General features: G+C 40.1%; 1 protein-coding gene across 4 annotated transcripts in view; it reads right to left on the reverse strand.

Annotated features, from left to right (window-relative positions):
• Positions 1-18126, reverse strand: part of DZIP1 (DAZ interacting zinc finger protein 1) — a 67645-nt gene that overhangs the window by 36525 nt on the left and 12994 nt on the right. For all 4 annotated transcript variants that reach the window (XM_036250284.1, XM_036250286.1, XM_036250287.1 and 1 more), the window contains exons 3-6: positions 9870-9954; positions 7194-7318; positions 3809-3970; positions 94-231 (exon numbers count right to left, since the gene is read on the reverse strand). In XM_036250284.1, the coding sequence (XP_036106177.1) occupies positions 94-231; positions 3809-3970; positions 7194-7318; positions 9870-9954 (510 nt within the window). The remainder of the gene's footprint in view (positions 1-93; positions 232-3808; positions 3971-7193; positions 7319-9869; positions 9955-18126) is intronic.

The following is an 18126-nucleotide window of genomic DNA, read 5'->3' on the forward strand; positions in this document are numbered from 1 at the left end:
AAGATACACTTTTTTTGTAGAAGATGCTTGCTATAAATTACTTCACTAAGAAAAATTAGGCCTCTACCATAGTTATCGCCCACTTTTACATACCTGACTATCAAGAAATTGCATCACATTTTGGAAATCCTGGGGATACTGAGGGCGTTCTTCTTTAAACTCACGGGCATCTTTTAATGTGCCTAAGTTGGACTTGATCTGCAGATTGGACTTCTGGATTTCTGACAATTGCTATAAAATGAAATGCAAAAATCACTGGTACAGATGTTTATTTTGTAAGACTGAAATAGAGAATAAAATTGGGGCGCCCGTACTCATGTTTTATTTTTTTGTTAAATCCTCACCAGAGGTATTTTTCCATTGATTTTTTTTTTTTTTAAGATAGCATGTAATGGAGGGAGGGAGGGAGAGAGAGAAATATTGATGTGAGAGAGACACATAGATTGGTTGCCTCCTGTACAAACCCAACCAGGGCCGGGGATTGAACGTGCAACCCATGTATGTGCCCTTGACTGGGAATCAAACCCAGGAGCCTTTGGTCTATGGCTCAGCATTCTAACTGCTGAGCCAAACCAGCCAGGGCTGCACCCATTTTTTAAACATGACTATCCTATTGGATGCTTGTTGTGCTCTCTTACGTCACCTTTCCAATGGTTTTCTTCTTTTGTTTCTTCCAAAAAAGGAACATGCACAGGTTAAAAAGGAAAAGAGAAACTTAACTTTCTAATCTTAGACACGGGGTCTTAAAATTTTTGATTGGCATGTAACAGTTCCCAGAACACAGAGGAACTGGGTGTAGCTGGTTCTCAAGATAATTTAGTGGTGAGGCCAACTCCACCCAAGGCCACATTTGTGAATCCATTAGGGATAAAACATTTTAATTTTGCCCTTTGCTTGTATGTTAGTCTCAAAGTTACTAGCAGGAAGCACAGAAGGTAATACTGTATGTTAACTTCAAAAACAAAAGGGTTGGAGAACTCAGTTCCCAGCTCTTTTAGTCTGGGCTGCACATTGCAACTTCTTTTCAAAGAGCCCAGTATGAAACACGGGGAGGTTACTTTTCAATGGAGAAATCTGACAAACTCAACCTCAGTCAAGTGGCCAAGGTCAACATCAACAACCATAGATCATGTAGATGGTATATACTTTTGATATGATGTGATGAAAATTGCACTTTAACTCTGAGGTCTTCTTCCCACAAACCTGTAAGCCCAGTCTGACCACTGGAAGAATATCAAATCAATTCTAATAGAGGAGCATCCTACAATATACATTGTCCAGCACATCAAAAACAAATCTGTCACAGACAAGGGGAACTTAAAGAAACATTACAACTAAATGTACTATGGTATTTAGATAAGATCCTGGAGCAGAAAAAGAACATTAGGCAAAAATTAAAGAAATCGGAAAGAAGAATGGACTTTAATTAATACAAGTGTATTAATATTGGTTCATTAATTGTAACAAATTTACTAATTTAAGATGTCAGGATATGGAAAACTGTGTACAGGGTAGGAGAGGGGGGCTTATATAGAACTTTCAAAACTATCTGCTGAATTTTTCCGTAAACCTAAAACTATTCTAAAAATGGTCTATTTTTAATAATTTTAAAGTCTGTTGATGACCAAAAAGGGCAAACAACACAAATTCCATCAACTGATAAATGCACAAATAAAATATTGTATATCCATACAACAGAATATCATTTGGCAATAAAAAGTAAGAATAAAATACTGATAAATACTACAACATGGATTAATCTTGAAAACATTATACCAAGTGAAAGATGCCACTCACAAAAGATCACATACTGTGTGATTCAATTTATATGAAATGTCTAGAACAGGCAGATCCATAGAGACGCGAGTAGACCCGTGGTCCGTGGGCTGGGGGCAAGGGAGAGGTGCGGGGAGGGTGCCAGTGGGTACCAGGTTTCTTGCTGGGCAATGAAATGTTCTACAATGACCGTGATGGTGGTTCACAAGTCTGTGAACATTCAAAACCACTGAATTGTACAATTTAAGTGGGTGAACTATTTGGTATGTGAAATATATCTCAAGAAAGCTTTTTTAAAAGGTAGAAATGGTAAAGCTGTGGGAAAAACTCCTATTCCACAATTATCCTAGGGGCGTAGGGGCACAGGGGCAAGGAGCAGGGGGCAGGCCCGTGGAGACTGGAATCTTGGGCGAAAGAACAATAATTGGAAGATTATCACAAGGGGGAAAATGAGTGTGGCCTTCATAGGGAAGACATAAGAAGTCAGTCTTAAATTAGTATCAAAATACACTCCTGTGGGTATCATGGCACCCCCTTTGAGAAGGGGCCACAGACATGGGTTCAGGAGAGGACCCCGGGGTCTGGGTGGTAGAAGAAACCATGGCTGGAGAAATTACTACTGCCTGTGGTCCTGACGCTTAGGGAGAACAGCAACGAAGGGAAGGTAATGTGGGGATAACTGAACCCACAGGACGTGTCCTGAAGGAATCCCTACAGAAAGGACACAGAGAGCCAGCTGATGTTATTTTGCCCCTCGTTTTTTTGTTGTTGTTGTTGTTGTTTTTAAATTACAACTTCCGGGAAAGGTGAGAGAAGAGTACCATAAACATCCACTTCACCTCCACCAGTTGTTAACTTTGCATACATAGAGGTACGACAGAAGCTCTCAGATTTTTCCTGTGAAGAGCCAGACAGCAAACACTGTTGGGTTTGTGAGACACACAGGGTCGCGGTCACAGCCACTCAACTCTGTGCGTCCAGCACAAAAGCACCACAGACAACGTATAAAGGAATGAGCATGGTTGTGGTCCAAGAAGACTCTACTTGTGGATACCGAAATGTGAACTTCATATAATTTGTGTATGTCATGAAATATTCTTCTTTTGACTTTTTTCAACCATGTAAAATGTAAAAGCCCTTGTTAGCTCATGAGCCATACAAACACAGGGTTATGCCAGATCTGGTCCACAGGTCACAGTTTGCCCACGCTTATGTGAGAGTTCAGGGCCTTTAGAGAAGGATCTTAGCAGTATCCCAAAAATATCCCTCTAGTTTAGTTTATAAGATGTGTTGACCCCTAGAGGGAGCTCAAGGATCTTCCCTGGGCTCCCGTTTCTTTTTCCCTAAGGATCACTTAGCATTGAGCTGTCCAGCAAGCTCAGATCATGCTTAGCTGGACGACAGTGGCCACTGTCTGAACAAACCCCTCACAGGACATGAAGGTCCCAGCCCAGCAAGGCGTGTGTCTGTTATCCATGCATGTAACCAGGGGAGCGTGGAGCAAGGCTGCTCCCACAGGGGAGGAGGGCTCATTTAGCCACAACCTGCCTGCTCCAAACCCATCTTCCTCACCAGCCAGGCCTGGCAGAGATTCTCCCTCTGTCTTTCTAGATCAGCTCCGTTTTCCTCCCACCTTGGATCTGGTCAGCCTCTCCTGGAAAGTTCCTTTGAAACTTTGGAAAGTTTCAAAACTGAGGGAAGGGTTGATGGTTTAAGTTTTTCTAAACCGAACTGGCTAATGAAGGAGGGGACCCTAATGAAGGAGGGGACCCTGTTCTATCATCTGACCAAATAAATGTACCAACTGTACTGCACTGGGTTTGCAGACAAAGCTCCCACTCTCAAAGAAATGACCTTTCTAACTTGTTGTGTCTTCGGTATGCCTAGAGATCCCTTACGACCCTCAGGAGGAGGGGTGTCTGGGCCAGCGCACAATAGAAGAACTTCTGGATTAGGTAGCTGTCATTCTAATGCCACCTTTCAAGGCAACACTCTACCAAGTACCATGAGGACTGTGCGGTTTAATACTTACATATTCTAAGGCTGAATTCTTGGAAGTTAATTCTTTAAACTCCCTCTTACACATTTCCTTGAATTTTTCCATTTCATCAACAAATTTTTCCTTTTCTTCTTCTTTCCATCTGTGAAATAACTTCAGAAATTCTTCTTCTTTTGTTTTCTGCATTTCATATTCCTGAAATTATTTTAAAACATGGCTTTAAAAGTTCTGATTTAAAGCTAATACATAAAATTTTAATCAATGAGTATAACTTCACCTCCAATGTGTTAGCTCGTACTGCATATTTCAGTAAGGCTTGCAGTAACACTTCCTATAATGGCAGGTCTGTGCACAATTACTTTTACAAACCAAAGGCAACATATATCCTTACATCCTTAAATACAAATGCAGAGGCCCCAAGTATCAAGAGTTCTATGATCTGTGAACTTGTAGAGCAGACATGCAATAATACATAAAATGTAAATATACTTTAAAAGGAAGTCTATTGAGTCTTTCTTGATACCATATCAATTTGGGTACAATAGCCCCATCTCATTCCCCCCAAAACACTAATTCATATTTATATAATCTAAATTCAAGGTCTTGTCAACCAGCCTTTGAGTTCTCGATGATCTTCACTTTTTTTTAACCTAACTGGAGATTTGAATAAACTATATACAAACTCGACCTAACAAACATACAGAAGGAGCCCGGCTGATGTGGCTAATGCATTGAGTGTCATCCCATGCACTGAGAAGTCACCAGTTTGATTCCTGGTTGGGGCACATGCCCGGGTTGTAGGCTCAATCCCTGGTATGTGGCGTGCAGGAGGCAGCCGATCAATGTTTCTCTCTCACATCACATTGATGTTTCTAGCTCTCTCTCTAATAATATCAATAAAAACATTTATATATATATATAAAGAACACTGCACCCAACAACAGCAGAATATACAATCCTGTTAAATGCACACAGGAGATTGAGTAGGAGAGACCATGTGTTAGGTCATAAAATGATTCTCAATAAATGTAAAAAGACTGAAATCATGCAAAGCATATCCTTCAACAACAATGGAGAAACGCCAGAAATCAATCACAAAGGAAAACTGAAAAATAAAAATATGTGAAGATTGAATAACATACTCTTAAACTAATGGGTCAAAGAAAAAACTCACTAGGGTAATTAGAAAATACTTTAAAATGAATAAAAATTAAAACATAACACATCAAAAAAGGGAAACAGCCAATCAGTGCCCAGAGAATCATTCTATAATGATAAAGGAGTCAATTCATCACAAAGATATAAGATTACTATACATATTTATACATTCAACATTGGAGCACCTAAATATAAAGCAAATATTAAGAGAACAATGGGGGGGGGATGAGGAGGAGGGGATCTGGGGGAAGGAAAGAGAAACATCTGTAACAAAAATAAATTAATAAAAATTGGAGAACAGCCCTGGCCGGTTTGGCTCAGCGGCTGGAGCGTCGGCCTGCGGTCCGGAGAGACCCGGGTTCGGTTCCTGCTAAGGGCATGTACCTCGGTTGCAGTTTGTCCCCGGCCCTGGTTGGTTGTGCGGGTGGTGACCACTCGATGTGTCCCTTTCACATCGATGTTTCTCTCTCTCTCTCTTCCTCTCTCTCCCTCCCACTCTATCTGGACAAAGAATGGAAAAATGTCCTCGGGTGAGGATGATTAAAAAAAAAAAAAAAAAAAATTGGAGAACAAAAAAGAGAAATAAACAGTAATACAATAAAAGGACACTTTAATACCCTACTCTCAACAATGGATAGATCATTCAGACAGAAAATCAAGGAAGAAAACAGGATTTGAATAACACTATAGATCAGCAATTTTCAACCTTTTTCATCTCATGGGACACATAAACTAATTACTACTAAAATTCTGCGGCACACCAAAAAATATATTTCTTGCCAATCTGACAAAAAAAAAAAAAAAAAGGTATAATTTTGATTCATTCACATCAGATGGCTATTGTTGTGTTGGCTGTTGTCATTTTTTTATTTGACAATCTAAGGGATAAGAGGTCAGTGCCCCTGACGAAACAGGCAGGTACTGCGTGCTGCAGCATACTAGTTGAAATCACTGCTACAGATCAAATGAACCTAACAGACATATACAGAACATCCATCCAACAGCAGCAGACACACATTCTTCTCAGCACACACAGAACATTCTCTAGGATAGATCATATGTTAGGTCACAAAATAAGTATTAACAAATTCAAGAAGACTGAAATTCTATCAAGCATCTTTTCTTTTTAAATTTTTTTTTTATATTGATTTGAGAGAGAGAGGAAGGGAGAAAAAGAGCATGCAAGAGAGAGCGAGAGCAAGCAAGAGAGAAATATCAATTTCTTGTGCCACTTATTATATATTCATTGGTTGATTTTTTTTTTTTGTGGTACGTGCCTCTAGTGGGAACTGAACCCAGGACTCTCTGGTCTGCAGGCCAACATTCAAACGCTGAGCCAAACTGGCCAGGGTAATTGGTTGATTCTTATATGTGCCCTGACCAGTAATTGAACCTGCAATCTTCGCATATCGTCACGACACTATAACCAACTGAGCTACCCAGCCAGTGCTCAAGCATCTTTTCTAACCACACTGCATGAAACTAGAAATTAGTAACAAGAGGAAAATTGAAAAATTCACAAATACGTGGAAATTAAACAACACACTCCTAAATAACCAATGGGTCAAAGAAAAAAGAAAAAATATCTGGAGACAAACAAAAATGGAAACATACTAAATGGAAACACAACATACTAAAACTTATGGGATGTAGCAAAGCAGTTCTAAGAAAATTTAATAGGTATAAACACCTACATTAAGAAATAAATTACAAATAAACAACCTAACATTACACTTCAAATAACTAGGAAAATAAACGAAGCCCAATGTCAGCAGAGGGATGGAAATTATAAAGATTAGAACAGAAATCGATATGACAGAGAACAGGGAAACAACAGAGGAGATCAACAAAACTAAGAGTTGGTTTCCTGCAGAAATAAAAATTGAGAAACCATTAGCTAGACTAACCAAGAAAGAGAGAAGACTCAAAATTATAAATGAAAGAGGGGGCATTACAACTGATACCACAGAGTTACAAAGGATAATAAGAGAATACCAGGAACAATTATATGCCAACAAATTGGACAATCGAGAAGAAATGGATAAAATCCTAGAGACATATCCACCAAAACTGAATCATGAAGGAATAGGAAATCTGAACAGACTAGTAAAAAGTAAGAAAACTGAATCAGTAATCAAAATCTCCCAGCAAAGGAAAGTCCAGGACCAGATAGCTTCACTGGTGAATTCTGCCAAACATTTAAAAGGCATTAACGCCAATCCTTCCCAACATACCATTGTTTGGAGATTTGGGATCATACCTCAGAGAATCTGACTGCGTGGGCGTGCTGAGAAGCCTCTAACTGAGACTTGGTGAGCTGCAGCTGCTCCTTCAACATGTCGATCTCATTCTGGAGCTTATTGGTCAGATCATTTTTCTTATAGTCTGTGGCAACAGAAATCTCTTGTTAAACTATGAAACCTATGCTTATGAAACCTATCTGAAAATTGACAGGGTAGAGCTCTATGATAAGACAAAGGAAACTACTCTTACTTGGGATATTACTTTTTTTATGCCACATGAGCCAATTTTTGCTACTTAATGTTTATTAGCAGTCCCTTGTATTATTGGGCCCTGAATTATTTTTAGCAGATTCTTTAGCCACTGTGTTGAGGTTGGATTATCCCAGAGACAGTGAAGAGCCCATTCATGGAGCAGCAATGGTGACAAGGAATAATCCTGGGCCCTTCTTCGAGATGCCTGTCTCAGTCAGAGAAGGGAAGCAATGGCTTCCACTGCAGGTACCACCTCACTGAAATCTCTATGATCACCATCCTTCCGCTCCCACTGAATTCTCCTGAGAACCCCATCAGTGCTAAGACAGGCAGAGGCAGGCATTCCAATTGCAAGCTCGGGCCGTAACCTGTCGACAGGGCAAACACGCAGTACTGAAAAGCTGTAAAAGGAAGCAACAGTGAAGGGAGGAATATTTATGTACATGTACTTACATGCAGATGTACACATGACTGAATGGATATACATGTGTCTGTGAGTGTAGACATGAAAGGTATGGAAACCAAAGTAGAAAGTCAGAATCTCAAAGATGACCTGAAGAAGTAATACTCATTTCAGAGTGTGAAGTGCTCTCTGAAACGAGTATGAGATAGAATAAGATACTGAAACAGAAGAGAAAGAAAGTCAGTTTCACACTGAAGAATGGTAGATTAATCAAACTATTTAATCTTTCCAATTTCTCCAATATATTGTTAAATTGTATCAGTAGACCATGGCTTATAAATGGAATTTTATGCTGTTCACATTGTTTACACAAAGCTTAGCTATTTCCTAAATAAATCTATTTACCTGAAATAGGCAGAAATGTAAACAGATTGGCCCAAAAGGGAAAGAAAAGTAGGCACTGAGCAACAAGCTAGAAGTACACAGGTCTAGAAACCAAAAATATGTAAGATCATAATGAGAATTTCTGTAGATTACTGTAGCAATCTGTAGAATGCTTTGATCTGCTCCTGGAGAAATAGACCTTGCATTCTTTACTTTTGAGAGCCCTGAACTACCAGGAAACCTGAGTCCTTGATAAACCACAGAATCCTTCCCCTCTCTCGCGTCCTCAGTTTCCCCCTCTACACACTGGTTAATTCACATCAGTACCCAAACACATCTGAGTATCTCCCGCATCAAATCAAACAAACATTACTCTGTGTCTCAGGAACATTAGATACAATTGACCACTGTCTCCTTTTTGAAACACTTATTTCCCTTAATTTTCATAATAACACACTCCACAGGTTTCCCTTTTGCCTCCATAACTGCTATTTCTAACTCTATCTTCTCTTCTCTGTCTAGGTGACCTCATGCAGCCCAGTTCCGCTAATGACTCCTAGGTTTGTACCTCCAGCCTGGGCCTCCACCTTGACCTCCAGACCTCCAGCATCTCCACTTGCATGGCAATTGCACCTGTGACTTGAGTTTACCCATGGCCAGCACAATCTCTCCATTCTCTTCCTCCCTCAATCTGCTTCTGGCCCCCAGGTGTCCCATCTTGGGAAACATTGCCAATCACCCAAACATATAGGCAAAAACCCAGGATTGGCTTTGCCTAATCTTTTCCTCTCAAGCTGAGTCACATTTCTGTGGGCTCTGTCTAAAACATACCCACTCTGCCTTCACTTCTCCCCTCTGCCCTGGTGCCCCTGTGGTCCAGTTGCCATCTTCTCTCACCTGGGCAACTCGTGTAGCCTCCTTACTCTTCTACCTGCTTCTACCTTTGCCCCTACAGCCTGCGCTCCACCAGCAGCTAGAGGGGCCATTCTCAGGTACAAATTAGATTGTGCTTCCCTCATAATTAAAATCCCTCAGTAGCTTCCCATTATGCTTATAAAAACACCCACATTCCTGCCCAGGGCATTCAAGGCCCCGTGGGGCCTGGCTCCTTCCTCTCCAACATCACCACGTATCACTGCCTTGTTCACTCTGCTCCACCAACCTTCTATCTGGTCCTCAAACACGTCGTCCTGCCTGCCCCTTACATCCCTCAAAATCAGACTTCCCCTTGCCTAGGACGTTCATTTCTCAGATTCTCCCCAAACTGGTTTCTGATCAAATATTACCTCCTCAGTGAAGCCCTTGCTGATTACCTGGAGTCACTCCCCATCCCATTCCCCTGATTTATTTTCTTTATTGCATTTGCCACCATTTTAAAAGGATCACTTATTCATTTAAGTGTGTTTCCCCTGCCCCTCCTTATCAGATGTAAGAACCATTAGAATTCAGGGCTCAGTCTGTTTTGCTTGGGGCTGTTATCTAGGCCCCTAGTGCCGTGCCTGGTACACGGTAGGGGCTCAGTATTTACTTCATGAATGGACAAGAACAGTGATACTTTCTTTTAAAATGATTGAGAAATGCACTGGACCATGTCTCACTGGGGGTGAAATTACCAGAAAGAAAACAGCTCATTAAAGTTGAGCTCATTACTTACCAAGGTGAGAATCTTCAGGGTGGCGGCGCTGAATGTGACTCTGTAGAAAGGCTTGGTTCATAAAGGCCTTGTCACAAAAATGGCACTGCGAAGGAGAGAGCAACAAATCAAAATGGCCACAACGAGTGTCCTTCCACCCAACTTCAATGCCAATTCAGGTACCGGAAGCACTGCCTCCTGGGGGCTTTCCCCCAGAAGAGATCATCCTGGCAAGGGACACTGAAGGCACGACTGAAAAGACAAATCTAAAACAAGGGCATTCTTCCCAAACAGCACGAGGCAGTGGAAACTCTCACGTAATGGTTAAGTAGCCGGTCATGGTGCTTTCTGGAACCCCTAATGCTTCTCCCTTTGGACCAGTGGTGCCTAGCCTATCACCACCAACCTATTATGACACTCCAGCAATGCTAGTCTTCATTCTGTCTCCCATGTGGGCCAACCTCAGAGCCTTTGCATGAGCTGGTCCCCTGCCTGGATCTTCCCTAGACCTTCCCATGACTGACTCCTTCTTGACATCCAGGATGTCATTTATGAAGCATTTTCCACACTGGGGATGAGTGGCACTCCTCAATTAGATCTTCGATGATCCTTCTGCCAATCACTGTCCCACCACACTGTCTTATTTTCATCACTGTACATCTCACCAGTTAATATTTCCATGTTGATTTGCTTCACCTGTTTATTGTCTCCTGCCTCATCCCCCTAGGTTCCTGAGAGCACTGGCTTTTGCCTATATTATTCACAGCTTTGTCCCTGGAGCCAAGCATTAATAAATGATTAAACAAATGCTTTAGAAATATTTGGCCTCCTAAAATGAATTTACTGAAAAAAAAAATCAATTCCACCAAATCTCTATTTTCCCCTTAAACACTGATTCAAAATTCCAGTAAAAATCCAACTTGTTTCACCTATACCCTCACCCCTGGATTACTTTAAGTAAATCCGGGGTATTATAGATTTCATGATTAATCTCTAAAAGGACTTTCTTTTAACCCAATCATAATATCATTATTCCCTCTTTTAAAATGTGAATATTAATTCCTTAATATCAAGTATCCAAGCATTTGTGTATTTTCCCCAATATTTCACACATTGTCTTAGAAAAAAATGTTTACAGTTTGCTTTGAATCAGGATTGAAATAAAGTCATATTTACAATTAATTGTTACATTTTTTAATTCTCTTTTAGTCTACAGGTTGCCCCTCCATCTCTTTTTTTTCTCTGCAATTCTTCTGCTGAAAATTGCAAAGAAACATTTGTCCTGCAGAGTTTCTCTCAGTTTGGATTACACTGCATCATCTTCATTGTGCTATTTCCATGTTCTTCTTTTCACCTACAGCCTTATTCTTAGTCAATACAATTTCATCAGAAGTTTAGGTTCCAGAAAACGAATGTTATGGCATATTTCTCAGCCTTGCATTTCAGAGAATCTTTAAAGAATCTTTTCAGCTTTCTCGGCTCATGATGAATGCCCTGGTTCCCTCACAGCACTTTAGGGACTGCCCACCTGACTCAGATGTAAGTGTGAACTCTTGGACTGTGCAGAGCACTGGAAAAAGGAAATGATGAGAAACCCTAGATGTAACTTTTAATTTCCAAAAATGAAAAAAAAAAGATTTTTAACTATTTAAATAATACAGAAGAGTCACGAGCTCAGGGTAAGAAGGGGTTCCTATTCCTAAAAGACTGACACTTTGACTGCATCAAAATGAAAAACTTCTGTAAACAAAAATATTCAAATAAATCTTAGGCGATTCACAGTTTCTGGATCAGCATGTAGGGAGCTTGAACCATCCTAACAACAAGTAAAAAGCTGCAAAAACCCCCACAGGAACCAGTATAGGATAAGAAAACCTAAACTGTAATCGACAAATTACTGCAGGCTCAGAGTGGAAGGCTTCAGAGTTAAAAACTCCAGGGGAAAAGGAAACTTTCAACTTGATAGAGACTATCTTAAAAAACCTATAGCTAACATCAAAGCTTCCCAACTAAGATCAGGTACAAGGCTAGGATATCTCCTCATCACTGCTTTTCAACACCATACAATGCAATAAGGTAAGACAAAGGAAATAAAAGATGTACAGACTGGGAAGGAAGATACAGAAATGTCTTTGTTTGCAGACAATGTGTCTATGTAGAAAGTCTGAAAGAAGTGACCAAAAACGAATAACCAGGTATATCAAAGCTGCAGAATATAGGGTTAATATACTAAAGGCAACTGCTTTCCTATATTTTAGCAATTGTAAGTAGAATTTGAAATTAAAAAATACACTATTTATGTTAGCACCCTCCAAAATAAAATACTTAGGTATAAGTGTAATAAAATAGGTACATGTTCTAAATAAGGAAAGCTTCAAAATTCTGATGAACAAAGTCAAAGAACTAAATAAATGGATATCCATGTTAATGGATAAGAAGATTCAATATTGTCAATATGTCAGTTCTTCCCAATTTGATCTATAGATCCAATGAAACCTTAATAAAAATCCCAGAAAGTTATTTTATGAATATCAACAAACTGATTCTAAAGTTTATAGGAAGAAGTAAAAGACCCAGAATAGCCAACACAATACTGATGAAGGACAAAGCTACCCAACTTTAAGACTTACTATCTAGAGCTACTGTAATCAAGACACCGTGGCATTGGCTAAAGAATAGACAAATAAATCAATGGAATGGAGCAGAGAGCCCAGAAATAAACCCAAATAAATATAGTTACCTGATCCTTGCCAAAGAAGCAAAAGCAATGCAGCAGAACAAAGATAGTCTCTTCAACAATGGTGCTGGAACAACTGGACATAGATATGTAAAGAAAAAAATGGATCTAGACACAGAATTTATATACTAATAACCTTCACAAATCTAACTCAAAATGGGTCACAGACCTAAATGTAAAACTCAACACTATAAAACTCCTAGAAAACAACATAGGAGAACACCTGGATGAGCTTGGGTACGACGATGCCTTCTTAGACATGACACCAAAGACATATCCACGAAACAAATAATTAATTAGTAGAACTTCATTAAAATTAAAAACTTCTGCTCTGCAAAAGTCACTATCAAAAGAATGAGAAGTCAAAACATAGACTGGGAGAAAATATTTGCAAAACACACTGATAATGGATTGTTATCCAAAACATACAAAGAACCCTTAAAACTCAACAAAAAGAAAACAAACAGGGGAGAAGAAAAAATGGCAGCGGAGTGAATGGAGCTACACAGACCATCTCCCAGGACCAAACGGGATTTACAACGAAAATAAAGACAAATCATCAGGAAGGGGCAACCGAAAGGCAGCCTGGAGGACCACATAAGCAGGGACACTGACTCAATCCTGGTAAGCTTGCGAGGACACGAGAGAGGGCCGGGAGCCCATGGTTCGCAGCGGCCTGGGCTGGGACCAGCGGACTTGGCTGGGACCAGGAGACTCGGCTGGAAGCTGCTACCGCCTCGGCTGCATCCGCGACCACGGCTGAGTCCTGCGAACTCAGCTGAGTGCTATGCTATACCCTGGGCTGGTGCTGCAGATTCGGCAGCCCTTAGCTGGGAGCAGCGCCCTCAGGTTAAAGTCCCAGGCGGCTCCATGATGTAGAGTCTGGACAGAGGCTAAATTGGCAGCAGCCACTCACCTTGGACTCCAGCAGAGGGAAGGCAGAGTGGACTGGAACTGTGAGGGGACACGCGGGATTTGGAGGGTGCTCAGAGCTTTTGCTGAGTGCAGCCACGAAGGACTATGGTCATTGCACTCCTTCCCTGGGCTCTGGGGAGAGGTGGAGGCCCCTCCCCCGGAGATTCAACCCCACCTGGTAGCCATTGAAATGCTAATTGAGGCACATTAACAACCAGCATCTGCCCCACCCTCGGGAAATCCTCTTACACTGAGCACCTGAAGGAGTTTTTCAGGCAACTCAGAAACCAAGGTTCTTCAGGTGACCTCTACTAATAGCCTCCAGGCAAAAAAAAGCTAGAGGAAAGTTGAGACTTGACAGTAGTGGTTAAAGTGGGTCCTCCCTGCCTCATCCAAAGCCAGGAGAGGGAGCCACAAACAGCAGAACACCATCACCACAGGGAAAATTAGGCAGACTCCAAAGCCCACTGTGATAGCCAAAATGGTGAAAAACAGAAACAAAAGCCAAATGAAAGAACAAGAGACCTCTACCGAAGATGAGATAAATGAGGTGCAGTTAAGCAAGTTAACAGAACTAGAATTCAGAGCCATGATCTTAAGGAAGCTCAACAGCATGTGTAAGGACATGAGCACCATGAGTAAAGACATAGAAATGTTGAAAATCAACCAGTTGGAAATTAAAAACGACATATCAGAAATGAAAAACACATTGGGAGGTATAAAAAGCAGAGTAGAGGAAGCTGAGGACTGGATCTGTGAATTAGAAGACAGGGTAGAAAAAATCAACCAATCAGAAAACCAAAAGGAAAAAACGATTAAAAAACAGGAAGACAGCTTAAGAGAACTGTGGGAAAACTGGAAACGAAATAATATTCGCATCATAGGAGTCCCCAAAGAAGAAGAAAATGAGCAAGAAGAAATAGTGACAGAAAACTTTCCTAATTTGGTGAAGGAAGAAGGCATTCAAGTTCAAGAAGCACAGAGAGCCCCAAGTAAGAAGAACCCAAACAGGCCCACACCAAGATACATAGTAATCAAACTGCCAAAAATTAAAGACAAAAAGAGAATCCTAAAAGCAGCAAGAGATAAGCAACAGGTTACCTACAAAGGAAACCCCATAAGGCTCTCAACTTACTTCTCACAAGAAACACTACAGGCCAGAAGGGAATGGCATGAAGTAATCAAGGTCATGAAAAACAAGGATCTAAATCCAAGACTACTCTACCCAGCAAGGCTATCATTCAAAATAGAAGGTCAAATAAAGAGCTTCCCAGACAAAAAAAGGCTAAGGGAATACATTAGCACCAAACCAACACTGCAAGAAATGTTAAAGGGTCTGCTGTAATTAGCAGGAGAAATGGGAAGAAAAATAGAACCACACTAAACAAAAATGGCAATAAATAAGTACATATCAATAATCACCTTAAATGTGAATGGATTGAATGCTCCCATAAAAAGACACAGAGTAGCTGATTGGATAAGAAAGCATGACTCATCTATATGTTGTTTACAAGAGACCCACCTCACAACAAAAGACTCACATAGGTTGAAAGTGAAGGGATGTAAAAAAATCTTCCAAGCAAACGAAAAGGAAAAAAAAGCTGGGGTAGCAATACTCATATCTGATAAAATAGACTTCAAAATGAAGGCCATAACTAGAGACAAAAAAGGCCACTACATAATATTGAAAGGATCTATCCAACAGGAAGATATAACCTTGATAAACATATATGCACCCAATATAGGAGCACCAAAATATATTAAAAATCTTCTGGAGGACTTCGAAGGAGAAATCGATAGCAATACAATCATAGCAGGGGACTTCAACACCCCACTGACATCACTGGATAGATCCTCTAGACAAAAAATTAGCAAGGAAACAGAGACTCTAAATGAAGCACTAGACCAAATGGATTTAATAGATATCTACAGAGAATTCCACCCCAAAACGACAGAATTCACATTCTTCTCAAGTACACATGGGACATTCTCAAAGGTAGACCACATGTTAGGACACAAACTAAGTCTCTACAAGATCAAGAAGACTGAAATCATATCAAGCACCTTCTCGGATCACAATGGCATGAAACTAGAAATCAAGTACAAGAAGAACATACAAAGACATTGCAACACATGGAAACTAAATAGCATGTTATTAAACAATGAATGGGTCACTGAGGAGATCAAGGAAGAAATCAAAAACTTCATGGAAACCAATGAAAATGAAGACACAACAACACAAAATCTATGGGATGCAGCGAAAGCAGTTCTGAGAGGGAAGTTCATAGCACTCCAGGCCTACCTCAAAAAACAAGAAAAATCTCTAATAGACTATCTAACCTCACAACTTAAAGAACTAGAGAGCAAACAAAAAGAAAACCCCAGAGCAAGTAGAAGGAAGGAAATAGTAAAGAGCAGAAATAAATGACATGGAGACCAAAAAAACAATTCAAAGGATCAATGAAACAAAGAGCTGGTTTTTTGAAAAGATAAACAAGATTGATGGACCCTTAGCTAGACTCACCAAGAAACAAAGAGAGAGAACCCAAATACACAAAATCAGAAATGAAAGAGGAGAAGTAACAACTGACACCACAGAAATACAAAAGATCGTTAACTACTATGAACAATTATATGGCAACAAATTTGATAATCTAAGTGAAATGGACAAATTTCTAGAAACACATAGTCTCCCAAAACTGGACCAGGAAGACATACAAAACTTGAACAGAACAATATCAACAGAAGAAATTGAAGAGGTAATCAAGACTCTCCCAGCAAACAAAAGCCCAGGCCCGGATGGCTTCACAGGGGAGTTTTACCGAACATTCAAAGAAGAAGTAACACCCATTCTCCTCAAACTATTTCAAAAAATTCAAGAAGAAGGAAAACTTCCAAACTTGTTTTATGAGGCCAGCATAATTCTAATTCCAAAACCAGAAAAAGACACTATAAAGAAAGAAAACTACAGGCCAATATCCCTGATGAACATAGACGCCAAAATCCTGAACAAAGTACTAGCAAATCGGCTCCAGCAATACACCAAAAAAATTATCCACCATGACCAAGTGGGATTCATCCCAGGGATGCAAGGCTGGTACAATATTCACAAATCAATAAACGTGATACACAACATAAATAAAATGAAGAACAAAAAACACATGATCATATCAATAGATGTCGAAAAAGCCTTCGACAAAATCCAGCATCCATTTCTGATAAAAACGCTCAGCAATATGAGAATAGAGGGATCATATCTAGACATAATAAAGGCCATATATGAAAGACCTACAGCCAACATCATACTCAATGGGCAAAAACTAAAAACATTTCCCTTAAGAACAGGAAAAAGGCAAGGATGCCCACTTTTGCCACTCTTATTTAACATAGTACTGGAAGTCTTAGCCACAGACAGGAACTAAAAATAAAAGGGATCCAAATTGGAAAGGAGGAAGTGAAACTGTCATTATTTGCAGATGACATGATACTATACGTAGAAAACCCCAAAGAATTTGGCAAAGTAGCAGGATACAAAATTAATGTCAAGAAATCGATGACATTCTTATACACCAATGATGAACTCACAGAAAGAGAAACTAAGAAAACAATCCCATTTACCATTGCGGCAAAAAAATTAAGATACCCAGGAATAAACTTAACCAAAGAAATAAAGGACCTATTCGCAGAAAACTACAGGTCATTGAAAAAAGAAATAGAGGAAGATATAAAAAAGTGGAAGCACATACCTGTTCATGGATTGGGAGAATTAACATCATTAAAATGTCCATATTACCCAAAGCAATCTATAGATTCAATGCAATCCCCATCAAAATACCAACGGCATACTTCACAGAATTAGAACAAGTACTTCAAAAGTTCATATGGAACCAAAAAAGACCTTGAATAGCCACAGCAATCTTGAAAAGGAAGAACAAAGTTGGAGGGATCACATTACCAGATTTCAGGTTATACTACAAAGCCACCGTAATCAAAACAGCCTGGTACTGGCACAAGAACAGGCATATAGACCAGTGGAACAGAACAGAGAACCCAGAAATGGACCCAAGGCAATATGCTCAATTAATATTTGAAAAAGGTGGCAAGATAAGAAGCCTGAAACACCAATCAGGAAGAATATATGTACCCCCATGTTCATAGCAGCACTATTTACAATAGCTAAAATCTGGAAACAGCCCAAGTGTCCACCCGTAGACGAATGGATAAAAAAGCTGTGGTACATATACACAATGGAGTACTATGCAGCGGTAAGAAAGAAAGATCTCTTATCCTTTGAGACGACATGGAGGGACCTGGAAAGTATTATCCTAAGTGAAAGAAGCCAAGCAGAAAAAGACAAATACCACATGATTTCACTTATATACGGAATATAATGAACATAACAGTCTGAGGAATACAGTAGACCCAGACACATGGAAGTAGGGCACAGACTGACATCCCTCAGAAGAGGGGGTGGGAGGGGTTGGGGGGTGGGAAGAGATAAACCGCAGAACTTATATGCATGTATGCATGACCAATGGACATGGACAACTAAGCAGGGGACAGGGTGGAGGGGGGGTGGGGTGGGGGGTGCCAATGGGGTAAAAAGGTAAAATGTCTGTAACAAAA

Source organism: Molossus molossus, unplaced genomic scaffold, assembly GCF_014108415.1.
Source record: "Molossus molossus isolate mMolMol1 unplaced genomic scaffold, mMolMol1.p scaffold_m16_p_9, whole genome shotgun sequence".
In the NCBI taxonomy this organism is placed as follows: Eukaryota; Metazoa; Chordata; class Mammalia; order Chiroptera; family Molossidae; genus Molossus; species Molossus molossus.